General features: G+C 39.7%; 1 protein-coding gene across 2 annotated transcripts in view; it reads left to right on the top strand.

The window, feature by feature from the left end:
• Positions 1 to 6,642: 6,642 nt before the first annotated feature.
• The window catches only part of SLC17A7 (solute carrier family 17 member 7), a 366,305-nt gene continuing 354,539 nt past the window's right edge, over positions 6,643 to 18,408 (top strand). The window contains exon 1 of one of the 2 annotated variants that reach the window (XM_063942897.1): positions 6,643 to 7,467. In XM_063942897.1, coding sequence (XP_063798967.1) covers positions 7,406 to 7,467 — 62 coding nt within the window. In that variant the 5' untranslated portion in view covers positions 6,643 to 7,405. Of the gene's footprint in view, positions 7,468 to 10,457; positions 10,546 to 18,408 lie in introns of those variants that run through there. The other variant, XM_063942898.1, reaches the window with a different exon arrangement.

Raw genomic sequence — 18,408 nt, 5'->3', positions numbered from 1 at the left:
AGCAGAACTGCTACTAAATGATTCCCTGCAGTTTCTGAGTAGCTCCAGACCTACTCCTAGATTGCGATCACCTCAGTCCGTTTAGTTCCTGGTTTAACGTCACAAACACGCCCTGAGTTCGGCCAGCCACTCCCCCTTTTCTCCAGCCACTCCTGCGTTTTTCCCTGGCACGCCTGCGTTTTTTAGCATACTCCCGTAAAACGCTCAGTTACCTCCCAGAAACGCCCCTTTCCTGTGAATCACTCACCAATCAGCAGTGCGACTGAAAAGCGCCGCACAAACACCAGCAAATCTACTAAGTTTTGTGTTAAATAACTTAGCGCATGCACTTTGCATACCATGCGCATGCGCATTTTCCACCGAATCGCTGCGTTGCAAAAAACATCAATGAACGAACAACTCGGAATGACCACCAATATGTTAATGGTCCAGAAATGCAATTCAATGACACCACAATATTCTTTTAAGCTTCTTGCTGTTTACCCCAAGTTTATTACCACATTACCCCCCAACATGGGACCATATAAATATACAAGGATTCACAGTGAATTTTTTTTATTTTCTTTTATTTTTTATGGAGGACACAGCTCCCATCCATAATACTGTGAATATATGAATACAATCCTTATGGTAGGAAATATAATTTTCCATGATGATATGCATAGTTCTCTCCTGAGTGTTGTGATAAATGGTTACTTTGTGAAATGTTGGTCTGTGTTTGGTAATTTAGAAAGCAGCTGCATTTAAATGACAAATCTATTTTGCTTTTCCATCATACCAATTATCACAATAACCAAATATCCATGTTGCTTCCAATTAAAATCCACTTGGATGAATCCCACAAATTGGCATTTTCACAAATGAGTATCTTTCTTTTTTTGTCAGTAATCCATCTGATCAACAATAATGTGTAGATGGCAAATCTCATTATGTACACTTGGCAGTGTTAACACACTATGATCATGAGCATGTGCGCCTTCATTCTGGATTACTTCTTTAATTGCTCATAATTAAATAGGGATAGATATTCTGTCAATGTACCATCCTAGAATTTGATTATTTGTGCTTAATGCATGGGGAGGAAAATCTGATCTTGCACATATCTGAATTATCGCGAAAAGCAAAGTTTGAGTGGCATGAGTTGCAACAAAAATATCAACAAAATTGTAACATTACTCAAATTTAATAAGGTTTATTAAATGAAAGTGCTTGTGCCACATGTACATTCATTAATTCGATACAATAAAAAAATGTATAATAATGATTAATGTGAAGTATAAGTAGACATTGTTCACTAAAGGTAGTTCTATCCTATGGCTCTTCAGCAGATGTGAAATTATAAATGTGCATGTATGTGTGTGACACAAAAAGGACAAATGGGCCCTCCAAATGCAAAAGTAATGAATGTGTGCCAAAGAGGCAAATATCCATGTAATGAAAGATTACTAATGCTGGATTACCTATATATATATATATATATATATATATATATATATATATATATATATATATATATATATATATATATACAATAAAAGAGAGGCGGCACTCGGAGACTTTAAAGTGTAAATATTGTATTCCACAAATGAACCAACGTTTCGGGGTCAGAGGTACCCCTTTGTCAAGGTGAATAAAAGATATATATATATACACTGCTCAAAAAAATAAAGGGAACACTAAAATAACACATCCTAGATCTGAATGAATGAAATATTCTTATTAAATACTTTAATCTTTACATAGTTGAATGTGCTGACAACAAAATCACACAAAATTTATCAATGGAAATCAAATTTATTAACCCATGGAGGTCTGGATTTGGAGTCACACTCAAAATTAAAGTGGAAAAACACACTACAGGCTGATCCAACTTTGATGTAATGTCCTTAAAACAAGTCAAAATGAGGCTCAGTAGTGTGCGTGGCCTCCACGTGACTGTATGACCTCCCTACATTGCCTGGGCATGTTCCTGATGAAGTGGCGGATGGTCTCCTGTGGGATCTCCCAGACCTGGACTAAAGCATCCGCCAACTCCTGGACAGTCTGTGGTGCAATCTGTTGGTGGATGGAGCGAGACATGATGTCCCAAATGTGCTCAATTGGATTCAGGTCTGGGGAACGGGTGGGCCAGTCCATAGAATCAATGTCTTCATCTTGCAGGAACTGCTGACACACTCCAGCCACATGAGGTCTAGCATTGTCTTGCATTAGGAGGAACCCAGGGCCAACCGCACCAGCATATGGTCTCACAAGGGGTCTGAGGATCTCATCTCGGTACCTAATGGCAGTCGGGCTACCTCTGGCGAGCACATGGAGGGCTGTGTGGCCCCCCAAAGAAATGCCACCCCACACCATTACTGACCCACTGCCAAACCGGTCATGCTGGAGGATGTTGCAGGCAGCTGAACATTCTCCTTGGCATCTCCAGACTCTGTCACGTCTGTCACATGTGCTCAGTGAGAACCTACTTTCATCTGTGAAGAGCACAGGGCGCCAGTGGCGAATTTGCCAATCTTGGTGTTCTCTGGCAAATGCCAAACGTCCTGCACGGTGTTGGGCTGTAAGCACAACCCCCACCTGTGAATGTCGGGCCCTCAAACCACCCTCATGGAGTCTGTTTCTGATTGTTTGAGTAGACACATGCACATTTGTGGCTTGCTGGAGGTCATTTTGCTGGGCTCTGGCAGTGCTCCTCCTGTTCCTCCTTGCACAAAGGCGGAGCTAGCGGCCCTTCTGCTGGGTTGTTGCCCTCCTACGGCCTCCTCCACGTCTCCTGAGGTACTGGCCTGTCTCCTGGTAGTGCCTTCATGCTCTGGACACTACGCTGACAGACACAGCAAACCTTCTTGCCACAGCTCGCATTGATGTGCCATCCTGGATGAGCTGCACTACCTGAGCCACTTGTGTGGGTTGTAGACTCCGTCTCATGCTACCACTAGAGTGAAAGCACCGCCAGCTTTCAAAAGTGACCAAAACATCAGCCAGAAAGCATAGGAGCTGAGAAGTGGTCTGTGGTCACCACCTGCAGAACAACTCCTTTATTGGGGGTGTCTTGCTAATTGCCTATAATTTCCACCTGATGTCTATTCCATTTGCATAACAGCATGTGAAATTGACTGTCAATCACTGTTGCTTCCTAAGTGGACAGTTTGATTTCACAGAAGTGTGATTGACTTGGAGTTACATTGTGTTGTTTAAGTGTTCCCTTTATTTTTTTGAGCAGTGTATAAATAAATATATATATATATATATATATATAGCCATGTACTCATAATCATATTACCCCACAATTAAAATCATTTAATGCTTTTAATTTTATTATTTGCTTAGTACTCTTTTCAGCTCACAGGTTTGGCTCACCCAGAGATCCCTTCCTCTCGTGCCCTTAATGTAGGGGTGGGCAACAGGCGGCCCGCGGGCCGGATGCGGCCCGCGGACCGATCGTGCCTGGCCCGCTGTGCCCCATTAGAGTGCAATGACAAGCGGCCCGACAGGCCGCTTGTCATTGCACTGTTCTCAGACGAGGCGCCGCTGAGGAAATCCCGGTCACGTCACAAGGTCAGCTGACCGGGATTTCCTCTGTTACTAAGCGCGCTGGGCGGCACGGGGGGCGGGCACTGCGCTTGGCGGCTGAGTGAGGAGAAGAAGCAGCGGCCAGCGAGCGGGAGCAAGAGGCAACATCAGCAGTGACTCCAGGCGGCATCATCGGACAGCGGGGATCGTCTGCCACTGTGACGAACAGGTAAACCCCCTGTCCTGCCAGCCCCTGGATCACTGCTTAAGCTGCCATATAGGCAGGGCCGGTGCAAGGTTTTTCGGCACCCTAGGCAAAACCTCTGCCTACTCCCTCCCACCACATACTCCCTCCACCCCTAATCCTCTTGCACCCATAGCATTTACACTCCTTGCAGAGAGCCATCTTTTACATTGAACATAATGGGCAGTTGCCTATGGGCCCTGCCCACCCGTGGACATCACAGCCACCAGGATTAATAGTACCGCCCCCACCGTTGAAAGCAACCATCACTGCCACCCCCTCTTCCCCTTCCCGGGGATATAATAGCCGCTGCAGCATGTTCAACCCCCTCCCCTGTTCATCCCAACCACTGACGAGTTCCAAAGACAGGGTGGAGCTAAGCATGGGGAGAGGCAGTGACTGTTGTGACCCATTATATACAGAGTCTGTTAGTGTGTGTGTGTGTGTGTGTGTGTGTGTGTATGTATGTTTGTGTGTAATATATATATATATATATATCCATTCCCGGAATTACAGACGAGGCGGTAGTCCATCGGTCTTATATGAAAACATAAAAGTGATTTATTGCTGCATAGGGCACCGTTTCAAGGCTGTGCAGCCTTTTCGTCAGGGCGTGATATACCACGCCCTGACAAAAAGGCTGCACAGTCTTGAAACGGTGCCCTATGGAGCAATAAATCACTTTTATGTTTTCATATAAAACCGATGGACTACCGCCTCGTCTGTAATTCCGGACATGGACACATGTATTAATTCCAGGAGGGCACATTGGCAGTCGTACTACTGAACCCAGGGTGCCAATCTACAAAGTATGTATATATATATATAGAGAGAGAGAGAGAGTCCTCCAGGAACAAACGGCACTCAGAGACAACGAATACGGTCAAAATGACGTTAATCCATAGGATTAGGGATTAACATCACTATGGAATAACATCACTTTGATCATATTTGTTGTCTCTGAATGCTGTTTGTTTCTGGAGGGCTATTGCACATAGATCTGGCACCGAAACAAGTTGTCCTATGTATCTAAGTGTCGGCTGCTGCTGGATGTACATATATATATATATATATATATATATATATATATATATATATATAGTGTGCTTTAGTGATAGCATTACTGTGTTTAGACTTAAAAAATTGCAGCACTTCACCAGATCTAACACACACACTATATATATATATATATATATATATATATATATATATATATATATATATATATATGTGTGTTAGATCTGGTGAAGTGCTGCAATTTTTTAAGTCTAAACACAGTAATGCTATCACTAAAGCACAATATATATATATATATATATATATATATATATACACATATCTATTTATATATGTATATATATACACACACACACACAGTATATATCCACATATAAAACCCTTTTCTCCCATACTTAACTTACTTAACATGTACCAGTGAGGTCAGCAGGAGGAAAAGCCACACCAGAGAGCCAGGTCACTGTTACTGATGGGATTGGGAGCCAGGTGTATCGAGCCATTAGGTTCCTTGCAGTGCGATTTTCGGGTATGTGGAGAGGGGGCGGGGCCAAACGCTTCAGTGGGCGGAGCTTAACTTGGGTGCCGTGGGTACCTTCTTTTGTTGAAGATAAAAAAAAAACATTTTCGTCTGTCAGGGATAGATTGGTGGAGAAGGTGGGAGGGGGGGGGGGCGGGCGTTTGATAAGTCCCACAGGCTGCAGCTGCTGCAAGCACCGTGTGAAAGGACAGCAGACATCCTTTTTCTTTTTTTTTTTGTTAAGTGGCTCAGCGGCGCCCTCCAGTGGCTGGCGCTCTAGGCAGCTGCCTAAAGCTGCCTAGTGGTAGCGCCGGCCCTGCATATAGGTTTAGGGGTGGGGAGGCAGCTGAGTTAAAAACTACAATATGGGTTTAGGGGAGGGAGGGGACAGGGGGGTAGGGACTGTCTGCCGTAATGTGTAAAAAAGGGTGATGCTGTCTGCCGTAATGTGTAAAAAGGGGGATGATGTCTGCCATAATGTGTAAAAACGGAGGCACCGTCTGCTGTAATGTGTAAAAAGGGGGACGATGTCTGCCGTAATGTGTAAAAAAGGGTGATGCTGTCTGCCGTAATGTGTAAAAAGGGGGATGATGTCTGCCATAATGTGTAAAAACGTAGGCACTGTCTGCTGTAATGTGTAAAAAGGGGGACGATGTCTGCCGTAATGTGTAAAAAGGGGACGCAGTCTGCCGTAATGTGTAAAAAGTGGACGCAGTCTGCCGTAATGTGTAAAAAGGGGGACAATGTCTGCCGTAATGTGTAAAAAGGGGACGCAGTCTGCCGTAATGTGTAAAAAGTGGACGCAGTCTGCCGTAATGTGTAAAAAGTGGACGCAGTCTGCCGTAATGTGTAAAAAGGGGGACAATGTCTGCCGTAATGTGTAAAAAGGGGACGCAGTCTGCCGTAATGTGTAAAAAGTGGACGCAGTCTGCCGTAATGTGTAAAAAGGGGGACAATGTCTGCCGTAATGTGTAAAAACGGGGGCGCTGTCTGCTGTAATGTGTAAAAAGGGGGATGATGTCTGCCGTAATGTGTAAAAAGGGGATGCTATCTGCCGTAATGTGTAAAAAGGGGACTCTTTTTGAGTATTTTGTGTGTGGCCCTCGAATATTCGTTGGAAGTGTTAAGCGGCCCCCCAGCTAAAATAATTGCCCACCCCTGCCTTAATGTTACTCATTTTGCAATTGGCTGCTAAAACAAATATTATACGGTGTTTTTCTGTAATTTTATAAATTCCTGAACTGCAAAGCACACACCCCAAACACCCTCCCCCCGCCTATCACACACCAACCTGCATCCATCCCCCTCCCTAAGTACCTTTACAGATTATTAAAAGCAATGTCTCCTGATTCTAACTCATCCCCTTCGTATTTTTCCTCACCCTCCTCCCGCAGTTTAAATCATCTGGGACTAAGAGGAAAACGTCTTCTAATCCAGCTCCAAATATAGCAATTTGTGTGGAGTTACGTGAACGTTGGGAGGGAGAGGAGGGTTTGAGGCAGCCACAAAGCATCACAGGGAAAGGGACTCATCTTCTTTGCACTTAGCTGTGCTAGGTGTACGGCTTCGATATAGAAGGCTATGGCAGATTTATAATGGTGGCATAGAGAGAGTTGTAGACTGAACGCCTGAAGCTGGTGCACAGGCACTTAAATCCGGATGAAGTGACGCTGTCCTTGGTGCTGAAATCCATCCATCCTTGTGGCTACACGGTAGCTGTGTCACAAACCTCCCCTGACTTCACTGTAACTCTGACTACAAAGGTTTTTTCCCACTCTCGTTCATGGCCGTCCCACGCAAGAAAGAAATATATTTATTGGATATTATAGTGAACAGCACAGCCTGAGCTCCATCCACATCACTCATAAGGTTTTCCTCATTACTACATAAACCGATGCCTACCTATGTCTGTGCGCTTGTGACTCCCCAGGCCACAACCATAGACTGTATGTTTTATTTGTTTTAATCGTCTTCTGCATCTGTCAGGATTGAGGCAAAAATCATAATTCTTCTCCTTCCTCTTTTTAATATCTGCCTTATAACTGGTAATGAGAACTTTTTCCTAATAGCACACAGATTTGATAACTGAACTTTTCCAGATTAAAGAGATCGCAATGGAGTTTAGAAAAGAGGAATTCAAGAAACTAGCTGGAAATACCTTAGGACATCTGCACAGGTATTTATTTATATGTTCCCTTATTGTACAAAAGTAAAGCATATACTGCTTGAGTATCTATCTATCTATCTATCTATCTATCTATCTATCTATCTATCTGTGTGTCTGTGTGTGTCTGTGTGTGTCTGTGTGTCTACTTACCTGATGTATATATTTATATTTTTATGTTCTATTCTAAATATGTACTAAATACTGAAAATAAAGAAACCATACTATTATTTAGTAATACGCTGATCAATTTGTCTAATTGCAAAGGGTGTGACCTCCCTGTTGTCAAAAATATTAATTATGCACGATAAAACAATGGAGCTGCACTCGGATCCCGTCTGGAAGGGGTCTCCTGAATGAATGGTTTATATTCTGAAATCTTGATTTATGCTTGCAGCTCAGAATTTAATCAAAATCTCAATCTTTCATTCATCACTGGCTTTTAAATGCTCATGTGCAGCATGGTAACCCCACGGGGATGAACATAAAACGAAGACTGTAGAAACATTCCTCTTTAATGATCCCATCCATTCATTAATTTCCTCCAACAGTAATCCGTGCAAAAAAATCAAAGCGGATTTTCCATTCACAGTCTTTTGCATTGGGATGAGGGGTATTTTTATTTTTTATTTTTTAATCTCTTCTTGATTAATGTATGTCCACTGCTTGTCCTGTGAGTGGGCACAGAGGATCTTAATGTGCTTATCGGTTTAGAAGGGTGAATACTGGGAGACGTGATTACGTTGATGGCCTGTAAAGTATATTATCCTGTAATCCCACTGTGAGGTTAGGGATAATTTGATGGAGGGGCTCTTAAATCCTTAATTCGAGGCTTCACTTGCAAAAGGACACAGGCTGTATTAATAGATTGCCAAATACAATTCCATATGAATTACGTCTGTCTATCTATTTATCTATCTATATCTGTTTTTGTACAGGACGTAAATGGAGAAATAAATTATCTCGATATTATTTACTATTGAAAGCACTGAATAAAAATCAATGCGTCGTCTCATAGGCTGCCGGCAGCCATATGGCACACTCATTTTGCAATGTCATAACATTCACATAACCTCAGCAGATCAGTGTTGCACTTTACCGTAATGCAGCAATTTTACTTGTTCCCAATGTCACCTTGTGCCTAACTTTCTCTCATTGATTGCGGAATCAGGGTGATGACTGATCACAAGGTGTAGTGGAGTATTCTCCTGTAGCCACGCCCCCGCCCCCTCCTCTTCCATTATCTCTGACTCTACAATGTTTGCTACATATGTATTTGCAATAAGGACTTTGTGTGTGTGTGTGTGTGTGTGTGTGTGTGTGTGTGTGTGTGTGTGTGTGTGTGTATACTGTGTATATATAAATATATATATAACACACACACACACACACACACACACACACACACACACACACACACGCAGTTTTTATCTATATACGGTGTCTATCTAGCGGTATTATACTGTACTTTACTGAGGTCTAACCTATCAATTTGTTTGAATGTATAGATATCATATAAGTAAATACAAAGTTCAATGCAATAAACACATTAATCACTGGATTTCTGTAAAGTGAACATGACGTCACGAATAAGCTATATCATGCGAAAAGTAAGTAGCATTGGTATATTTTCTCACTGATAGATGGGAATTAATTCTGATTTGGAGACAGGAGGGGTTTATTGCTCAGATGGCTTTTAAACGAATTCTTGCTGAGGCACAGGTTGAATAATTGATATGTTCAGCAAATAGATGGAGAGACCTCATTTATATTTCATGCAATTAAACATCAGCTTTGCGATATTAGACTGTGCAAAAAACCCATTTACAAAAGTGAATGGAGAAAATCAAGTTAAAAAAATTAGCCACAGTGAACAGTTCAGATAGAAGCAAGGTGGTGAATACTAAAAGCTGCCCTAACATTCCCATCTACAGCTAAAATTACTGTGAATTGCAATCTTGAATTATGGATGTCACATACTAAGGTCGCATCTATCTCCTAGGAGTAAATTTAAGGTTTTCAATAATGTTTTTTTCTGCCGGTAGTGTCATTTACTTCTCTTTGGTGCTACAAAGCTGTAGAATATAATGATTATTCCATTTAAATTTAAAGATAATAGTTCGTTCATAAATAAAACCATTATGAAAACCAACACATCATAAGGAAGCAGATTGTAACAGTGCAAACAGAATCTGTATTTTGATCAAATTACTATATTGAAATACTCATACTGTACAGTATATATAAGATCATAGTGACATTTATTATTTCCCAACAGTACGTGAATTCACCCTTTTCTGAAAACTAAATAGTACAACATTTTCAAGGAGTAATGATAAATCCTTTATTTAACGGATTTATTTTCTGAGTGTCTGAAATTATGTTAAATACGGCTTTTTCTACATATCTGAGGAATAAGCTTAGATCCATTGAATATTTAAGCATACTACTAGACTCTACTATCAATATTCTGTGAGTGCTGGCCTTTGGGCCGGTGCTTTTTTTTGTGAATGAAATTAACGTGAAAAACAAATTTATATGGCACAAACCTAAACGGTGTCAGATTATTTTTATGCACAGTATGATTACAGAATTACATTGTAGGTCTAGCTTTCAGAAAAAAAAACCATAGTCACGACATTAAACGCATCATGTATATAAGTTTATAAATATATAAATAACAGTTTATAAGAAAACAAATAAGATGTTAAAAATAAAACAAAAAAGCATATTACACGCCAAGATGATAGCAGTCTGTATGTGTGCCATCTACAGTATGTGTGCTGTATACTGCCTCTATTGTGTTATTACAGACGCATAGGATATTCTATTCAGTCTACATGTCATAATGAAACTCTTGAAACATTCATTATCTAGAACACTTAAGAAGTACACATTGTAAGAAGTGCCATTGTTGTCTCTCAGCTGGAGCGCAGCCACATGCACAGTAATGCAATGCAATATTCTGCAATCACAGCAGTGTGATGCGCTGCAATCCCAGAAAAGAAGTGCTTTGCAGTCTCAGCAATGCAATGCTCTGCAGACCCAGCACTACAATGCTCTGCAGTCACAGCTATAACCTGAAACGAGGTATGAGGAGGGGGGGGGGGGTTATTAAACACAAGGGCACTGCACTCACATTTACCTGTAATAAGGATAGAGGAATGGGCTGCATCCTTTGATATATGGATAACATCAGCCATTCCTCTCTACATAGCCCGGGGCTGGCTTTTCCAGGGGAAAAAATGTGACAGGCGAGATCATTTTTTCTAACCATCAATGTTGGGAATATGCCAGAGTTATTGTATCCATTTCGATAGAGAAATAAACAAAGGAGAATTACTGTATTATGTAACAGTTTGTTTAATTATAGGCATCTATGCTTACAATATACTGGGAATCTAGGCAATTATTTGTTCAGCGTTTACATTTAAACGAGAGAGAAATGAGAAAGAAAGAATGAAAGAGAAAGAAAGAAAGAAAGAAAGAAAGAAAAAGAAAGAAAGAGAAAGAAAGAAAGACGTAATGATAAAAAGAAAGAGAGGCAAGAAGAGAAGAAGAAAAATACAAATATGTAGGGAGGGAGAGAAAGAAAAAGAAAGCAAAGAGGTAAGAAAAAGAGGACAAGAGAAGGTGAGAAAGATAGATGGCAGAAGGGAAAGGGAGTGAGAGAGAGAAGGTGAGAAAGATTGAGCAAGGGAGAGGAGAGAAAGAGAGAAAGAATTGAATTGAAGAGAATGAAAGAAATGATAGAAGGGAGAATGTCAGAAGGTGAGAAAGAGGGAGGGAGAGAGAGGGAATGAAATAGGAGGAAATAAAGATATCAAATAAAAAAGGGGGGAAAGAGCATGTGAGAGAGAGAGAGAGAGAGAGAGAGAGAGAGAGAGAGAAAAGAATGAGAGCAAGAAGAAGAGGAGGAGTTTGATTTCCATTAAAGGTGCACAGCAATTAAAGAGGTACATTGTAATGATTTTTGTTTAATCTTAAAACAGCTCCAATTTCAGACTGTAAAACCAAAACCTTACATCAAAAGGTATGTGTGTTTTACATTGGAGTGGTGGCTATTAGTCTTCTTCCCTATAGACCACGGGTTCTCAAACTCGGTCCTCAGGACCCCACACAGTGCATGTTTTGCAGGTCTACTCATAGAATAACAATTAAATAATTAGCTCCACCTGCGGACCTTTTAAAATGTGTCAGTGAGTAACTAATACACCCATACACCTGCTAGGTTACCTGCAAAACATGCACTTTGTGGGGTCCTGAGGACCGAGTTTGAGAACCTGTGCATTAGATTACAGATGGATGATATAAATATATATCTATATCTATATATATCTATATATATATAGATAGATAGATAGATAGATAGATACCATTAGGACCAGTACTATTGCTTACATCATTCCTTTACGAGAGCTAGCAGTCCCTAAGAGTGACACTAAGGAGTTTTAGCACTATGCACAGGCGGTGAATGGATAGTTCTCATGTTAGCCTGTAAAATGAAGACATCATCACAGGTATCTCCTCCTCTTATCCTGGTATTCACACTGGCCAGGGCATGCTGCGAATTATGATTAAAATCGTATTCCTCTATATTCCCAAAGGGGGAGCGTCTCAATAGTTGACAAAGGACCACTGATGTTTGCACATGTAACTCATGCAATGTAAATTAGGTGAAGCTTTTACAAGTCTACTCATTTTTATTTTTGAAACGTTAAAATTAAAAACTGATGTTATATAATACTGTAGTATTGTGCTCTCTACACAATGTCATAAAGAGAGAAATGTATGTGTGTCTATGAATCTTGTACAGAATTAAGTACTAATGGTATACTGTGATAATATTTACATGTGCATGCAGAATATTCAACATTTCTTCTCAATAATTTTGTAAATACCATCTTTCATCTCCTAGTAAATATATATCTGCAAAAATGGCAATTGTTATGCCCCAGCAAATGATTTTATATATAAATAGATGATAGATGATAGATAGATAGATAGATAGATAGATAGATAGATAGATCGATCTGTCTAATATAGTAATGAGTGTTTCACAGGATACATGCACGAGTAGCCACGATATTCTGACTTGGTTCTGACTTGGTATACAGAGAGATAAACCAAATAGCTACCTAATTATGTAAATGTATGTGTGTATGAATTATGTAAATGTGTGTGTGCGTGTGCGTGTGTGTGCTTATGATTGCTTGTGTGTAAGTGGGGGGGTATTTAACTCTTAGGCGTCTCTGGGGACAGTATAGGTTAGGATTTCCTTGTATTTGTGCTGCCCTCTTCTAAGGATTACCATTTGAGTCGTGTAATCCAGGGTTGGAAGCGTCGCTCCCAGGAGAATTAATGTGAGAAATCCGGAAAAAACAGGAGAGATTAAAGGGGGTAATGCAGGTCCAATAGTAGGGCAATAATTTTTGGTGTGAAACTTTCACTCATTGGTATCAGTTTGTAGTAGGTAAAGTTTACACCCAGATTTACTTTGCGCCGTATTCCAAGCAGTTGTAATGTATTTATAGTACAGTACTGTAATACAGTGCAGCACGCCGCGGATTCGAATGAACGGCAATAATGCAATTAAAAATACTATGCTGCTGCTATGCTTGTAATGCAACAATATTATATAATAAAACATAATATAATATAAAATAAATTATAATATGTCGCAGTTCTGCTTTTAATATAATAGTGTGATACAGTGGCTCCCAAATTCAGTCTTCAAGACAAGTGTTAAGGATAAAAATGACTGAGCACAGACGGTTAAATAAATTTGATTGAGGCACAGTACTAATTTAGCCACCTGTGCCCAAGCATGGATATCCTGAAAATTCGGACTGTTAGGGGTATATTTACTAAAAGTTGATTTTATATCGATTTGAGGCAGCAATAACATACTTTTAGTAAATATACCCCTCAGAGAGTTTGAGGACCGTGTATGAGAACCACTGGTGTTATCTATACTATACCGCAGATTTGCATGTAGTACAATAACGTATTATAACGTACAGTAACCATAGTTTTGGTTAAATTACAATAATGTAATAAAATATGTCGCAGCTCAGTTTGTAATAGAAAAATATAATCTAATGTAATATCCCACACACTCGCAAATAATTCATCCATGTAATACAATGAATTGCATAGATGTGCTTGTAATGCACCTTGGTCAACGTTTCAATAAAAAATAAAAAAAAAACAATTACTCTATGTATTCTCATTTATCTGCTGCAAATCGTTTAAAAGAAAACATCGCTTGCAAAATGTTTGATTCCCATGATTCACACTTGTTTGTGCAATAAATACTTCCACTTTTTAAGAAAAAAGGGAACTGTTTATCTATGTCACTTGAATTGATTATATAAATGTATATATGTGTATATATATATATATATATATATATATGTATTTGTATATATATATATATATATATATATATATATATATATGTATATATAATTTCCCAGTTCAAAGCGAGCAGCGGCACTCAAACAAAGGGACGGTTATTCCCCAAAACGTTGGTCAGGGTTCACCTTGACAAACGGGCGGTTTATATATCTTGTTGATTACCTTTATATGATTTATCATTTTAGATGCAAATGTGAGTATTATTTTATTTTTGTATTTTGAATTTGCGTAGAAATCTAGTAATACTCATTACTAGCTCATGGGAATAAGTCTGTCACCAGGAACATCACGTGACTCTCATTAGAGAGCCGTTGTGATGGCAGTTTTCTCCTGTAATACCATGTGATATAGAACTCTTGGAGTAACATGCAGAAACGTGTATACTGTAATCAAATGAATTATCATATTTGCACATTTTTATGGACAGATTTTTGAGATCGTTACATTTTAAATATATAGAAGGTAATTATGGGGTCCTTATAAGACTTATACATTTCACAAGTGCCTGACAGGAAAAATCTATTGTTGAGGCACACACAGCCAGGCTCACGCGCAGCATCTTACAACACGTAAGATGCTGCGCGTGAGCCTGGCTGTGTGTGCCTCAACAATAGATTTTTCCTGTCAGGCACTTGTGAAATGTATAAGTCTTATAAGGATGGGAGGATGAAGAAATGTCACACATACTATAGATGCAAAGCATTCCTGCGAGGTCAGTTATAGAGGTTCCCTAGAACTTTCATTTTAAATAACTATGTTTTACAACATACAGTATTAGCAAAATAATAACTTTTCTCTTATATATAATATGCATTATAGTAAATGCTATATCCCTGCATTATACATTCCATGTTCACATGTGAATGTTCCCACAATGTACAGCTCAGTAGCGAATGAATGGGTATCAAAGTTTAGACTACAGAAATATTTCCTTGTTACTAATGTATTGGATGCACAAGCCTGTCCCCCTATACAAGTGACACAAGCACTAACGTCTGAATATTTCCTAATCTATTTTAAAATGATTAATAGTGAGAAAATGTTTCCAAATAACTAATCCAGGTGCAGACACAGACACTTTTGTGATTGCAACATAATATTTACTATGATATATACTTATCGAGTAGTGAAAGTGCACAATAGATGTACCACTGCATTGGCTAGAGTGCTAGAATTTTGCTAATGCATTGGGTATAATACTTTATGGCTGGCAGCTCACTATAGCAGCCAGTACACACAACTTAATTGAATTGTGTGTACTTTATTAGCTTCTGTTAAATATCAATAGATTATTAGATTATTAAGAATTTCAGTAAGTATTTGTTTCCAGGTTAAACTAGGTAAGCAATCATTTATATTACAATGTTATAAAACTAAAACTAATCGAACATAATAATGTCATTCATTATAAAACCTATTTTGTGATCATATTAGGTTTTTACCTGACTTTACTGCTCTGCAGTCTGCTGTTATCTATATAAAGCATTTTATCTCAGATTTATCTCAGGGTATTATTTATGAAAGTATCTATGTTGCATCAGAAGGGCCAATTTGAAATATAGGAAATATAAATGCTGCAGTGGGCCCTGAGTGGAAAGGGATTGAAACTGCTATGACCTAATTATGCAAGACTACTATGTATTTATGGCATGCGGTCAAGATGCCGGCTGTCGGGATTCCGTCAGTCGGAATTCTGATGCTGGAATCCCGACAGCCATCATAATGGTGACATCGGAATCCCAACACAGTCAGGAGACTGACGCCAGAATCCCGACAGCTGGCATCGCGACCGTAAGTATAACGGGTGGGTCAGGGCTGGGGTATTTATCTTGAACACAATTTAACACAGTAATGTTAATAGTGTAGGGATCAATCATCCTGGATCAAATTTTTAAAATAATTCAGAAATTAAAAATCAATTATTCAGAAACATTACCAGTACCTTTTATACTTCATAAATTAAAATATTAATTGTACTCAAAGTCCATTTGAGTTTCATTATGGAAAATTAAGGATATATTTAGTACAGTGCGGGTTTTTAGAAGTGGAGATGTTGCCCATAGCAACCAATCAGATTCTAGATATTACCTTCAGAAGGTGCTAGATAAATGATAAGTAGAATCTACACTTTAGTAAATCTGCCTTCAAGACTGGTGTATTTGGCATGGGTGCACGATCTACACACTGCACATGTACCCATGAGTAAATATGGCCATGTGCCGTTCCCTTGACATGTGAGCCTCCCAGCTATGAGAGACACAGCCCAGCTGTCCAATGATAGAGCCGCAACTAGAAAATTTGGTGCCCTTGACCAGAAAAAACATAGGTGCCTGCCCATATTTTTCACACAGGGACATAAGGCATGCCCTGGCACTCAGTGAAAGCATCACACACATTTATAGAACATCTGTACTTACAGAACACTCCCAAGAAAATGGATCTGGACACCAATCTTCTTATACCATCATTTAGGCATGTACTTTGAGATCTCTGTGTTTTAGTTACATTATCCTTTAGTTTGCATCCCACATTTTTTAGCAGTAATATTCATGACCTTCAGTCACACACTCCTTTACTTAAAGCACGCATTTCAGAATACTGTCATACCCAGGATTCAAACTCATAATCTTCCATATTGCAGTCAGAGACCTTACTCATGGAGGTATTTGTTTCTGTGTGCCAATTTTATAAGAGTATTTGAAATGTGTGCCTTATATGAAGGAGTGCGTGACTGAAGTATCTTACAGAAGTGAGTGGGAGATGGAGGTGGGTAGGTGATGCTGGGGATTAAAGAGAAGGAAGTTGCAAGTGAGATTAAAACAGAAAATGAACATGTGCTGCAATTACAGCACCCCCTGCCTTGTTGCACCCTGCGCAGTAGCACATGTTACATCACTCTAGTTACTGTCCTGCTATCTGGGGCCCAGAGCATTACAACTTTATATGAAAAGAAATCAAGTCAGCTTCATAATACAATTTTCATTAATCTTCAAAAACCTAATTTTCCAAAATGCACTATGAGAATGCAAAGTCCAGTTTCAGGTTATTGGAGCTGTCTGCCAGGCACCTGCAGGGAGTTCCAGCTTGTACACATATTTCTTGGCTTGAGAGTTCGTACAGTTTTGTACAGCCTACAGTATCAAACAGTAGTCAGTTTCCAATACAAAGCTTAACTGGACAGCGCCATGACTCTGCCCTGTTACATTCTGTGTTGGAAAATGACTCAGCTTTGCGTGTGACACACCTGATGATTATCATCTCAGCACAAGAAGCGGTAACAGCATTGCTGGGGGCAGTTCCATGTAGTTGCTAGTTCCCTAATATTGACAACATGATACAGCAGCTCTAATAGATGGGAGGGGAAATGATAGTGAGCCTTTATTCCCTTGGGGGATCCAAGGAACTGAGGGCCCAGGAATTTAACGTGTTTTCTTGTTTGCTGCTATATTATCTCTGAGGATAAAAGAAGTACATAAATATAATAATAATAATAATAATAATAATAATAATAATAACAACATGTGCAACTTTTTTTTCAACTCAATTGTGCAGATGGAAACAATCAGCTATCCAACAGTCTGTCAAAAAGTTATGTTGTGGTCAGGGCCATTGTCCTACAGGGGACTTCATTTACAAAACACATTGGGTGTACACTGCAAAATGCCTTGGCACAGCCAGGATCAAAGAAAAACAGAGCTTAGTATGCTCTGGTCAGCCCTGTGGCAGCATGCTATCAGTAACAGGAACAGGTTCTGCACCGAAGACCATCCAAAGGATTTTTTGGATGGGCCTGAGATGGCTTGTCACTGAAACAGAGGGAAGCTGATTGCCCAAATTGTTATAAGGACACTCCTGATGGCTTCAGGGTACTGTTTGAGGCTCCCTGCAATTCAAATACAAGTGCCCGGGGACACCTCCACCCCTAATTATAGCCTTGTGTGTATCTCCACCAGTGAAAGTAAAAGATTTTATCTCTGCACGCTCAGATCATGTTCTTGATCTAGATTTCTTGTAGGGACGGTAGTTCAGCAGAGCCTCTCCAGTCTCCACTCTCCACCAAATCCTATGGGACATTTCTATTAAAATATTTTCTACCACATTTCCATGCTGTCATTCTCAACACACTACATGCCATGTATCCTCATTATGCATTCTAATTGGTGGGTAGTTCCAGCCATTCATAGCCATTCCAGCCATTCAAAGTGTGGAGACCTCCCTTTATTCTTATTGTGAAATTGGCATCACCATCCACATCACTGTGCTACTGTGTATGACACTGGCATACTCACTAATGGTGCAATAGCACACTGCATGAGTATGCCTGGTGACTGAGAAGCTAGAAGAGGATGCTGACCGACTGTTCCTTTTATCCTTTGTGAAATACTGCCATCTTGCTCCGTAAGCACATATGCTTGGCAGACATCTAGGTACACCTGCTCAAACTGAAGCACATAGCAGTGGCAAATAGAATTTTATGCTGCACTTTGTAAATGGACTTTGTAAATGAAGCTCTGTTTAATTCATGGAGGACAC

This window comes from Pseudophryne corroboree, chromosome 10 (assembly GCF_028390025.1).
Source record: "Pseudophryne corroboree isolate aPseCor3 chromosome 10, aPseCor3.hap2, whole genome shotgun sequence".
In the NCBI taxonomy this organism is placed as follows: domain Eukaryota; kingdom Metazoa; phylum Chordata; class Amphibia; order Anura; family Myobatrachidae; genus Pseudophryne; species Pseudophryne corroboree.
This window is presented reverse-complemented; position numbering and strand designations above follow the sequence as displayed.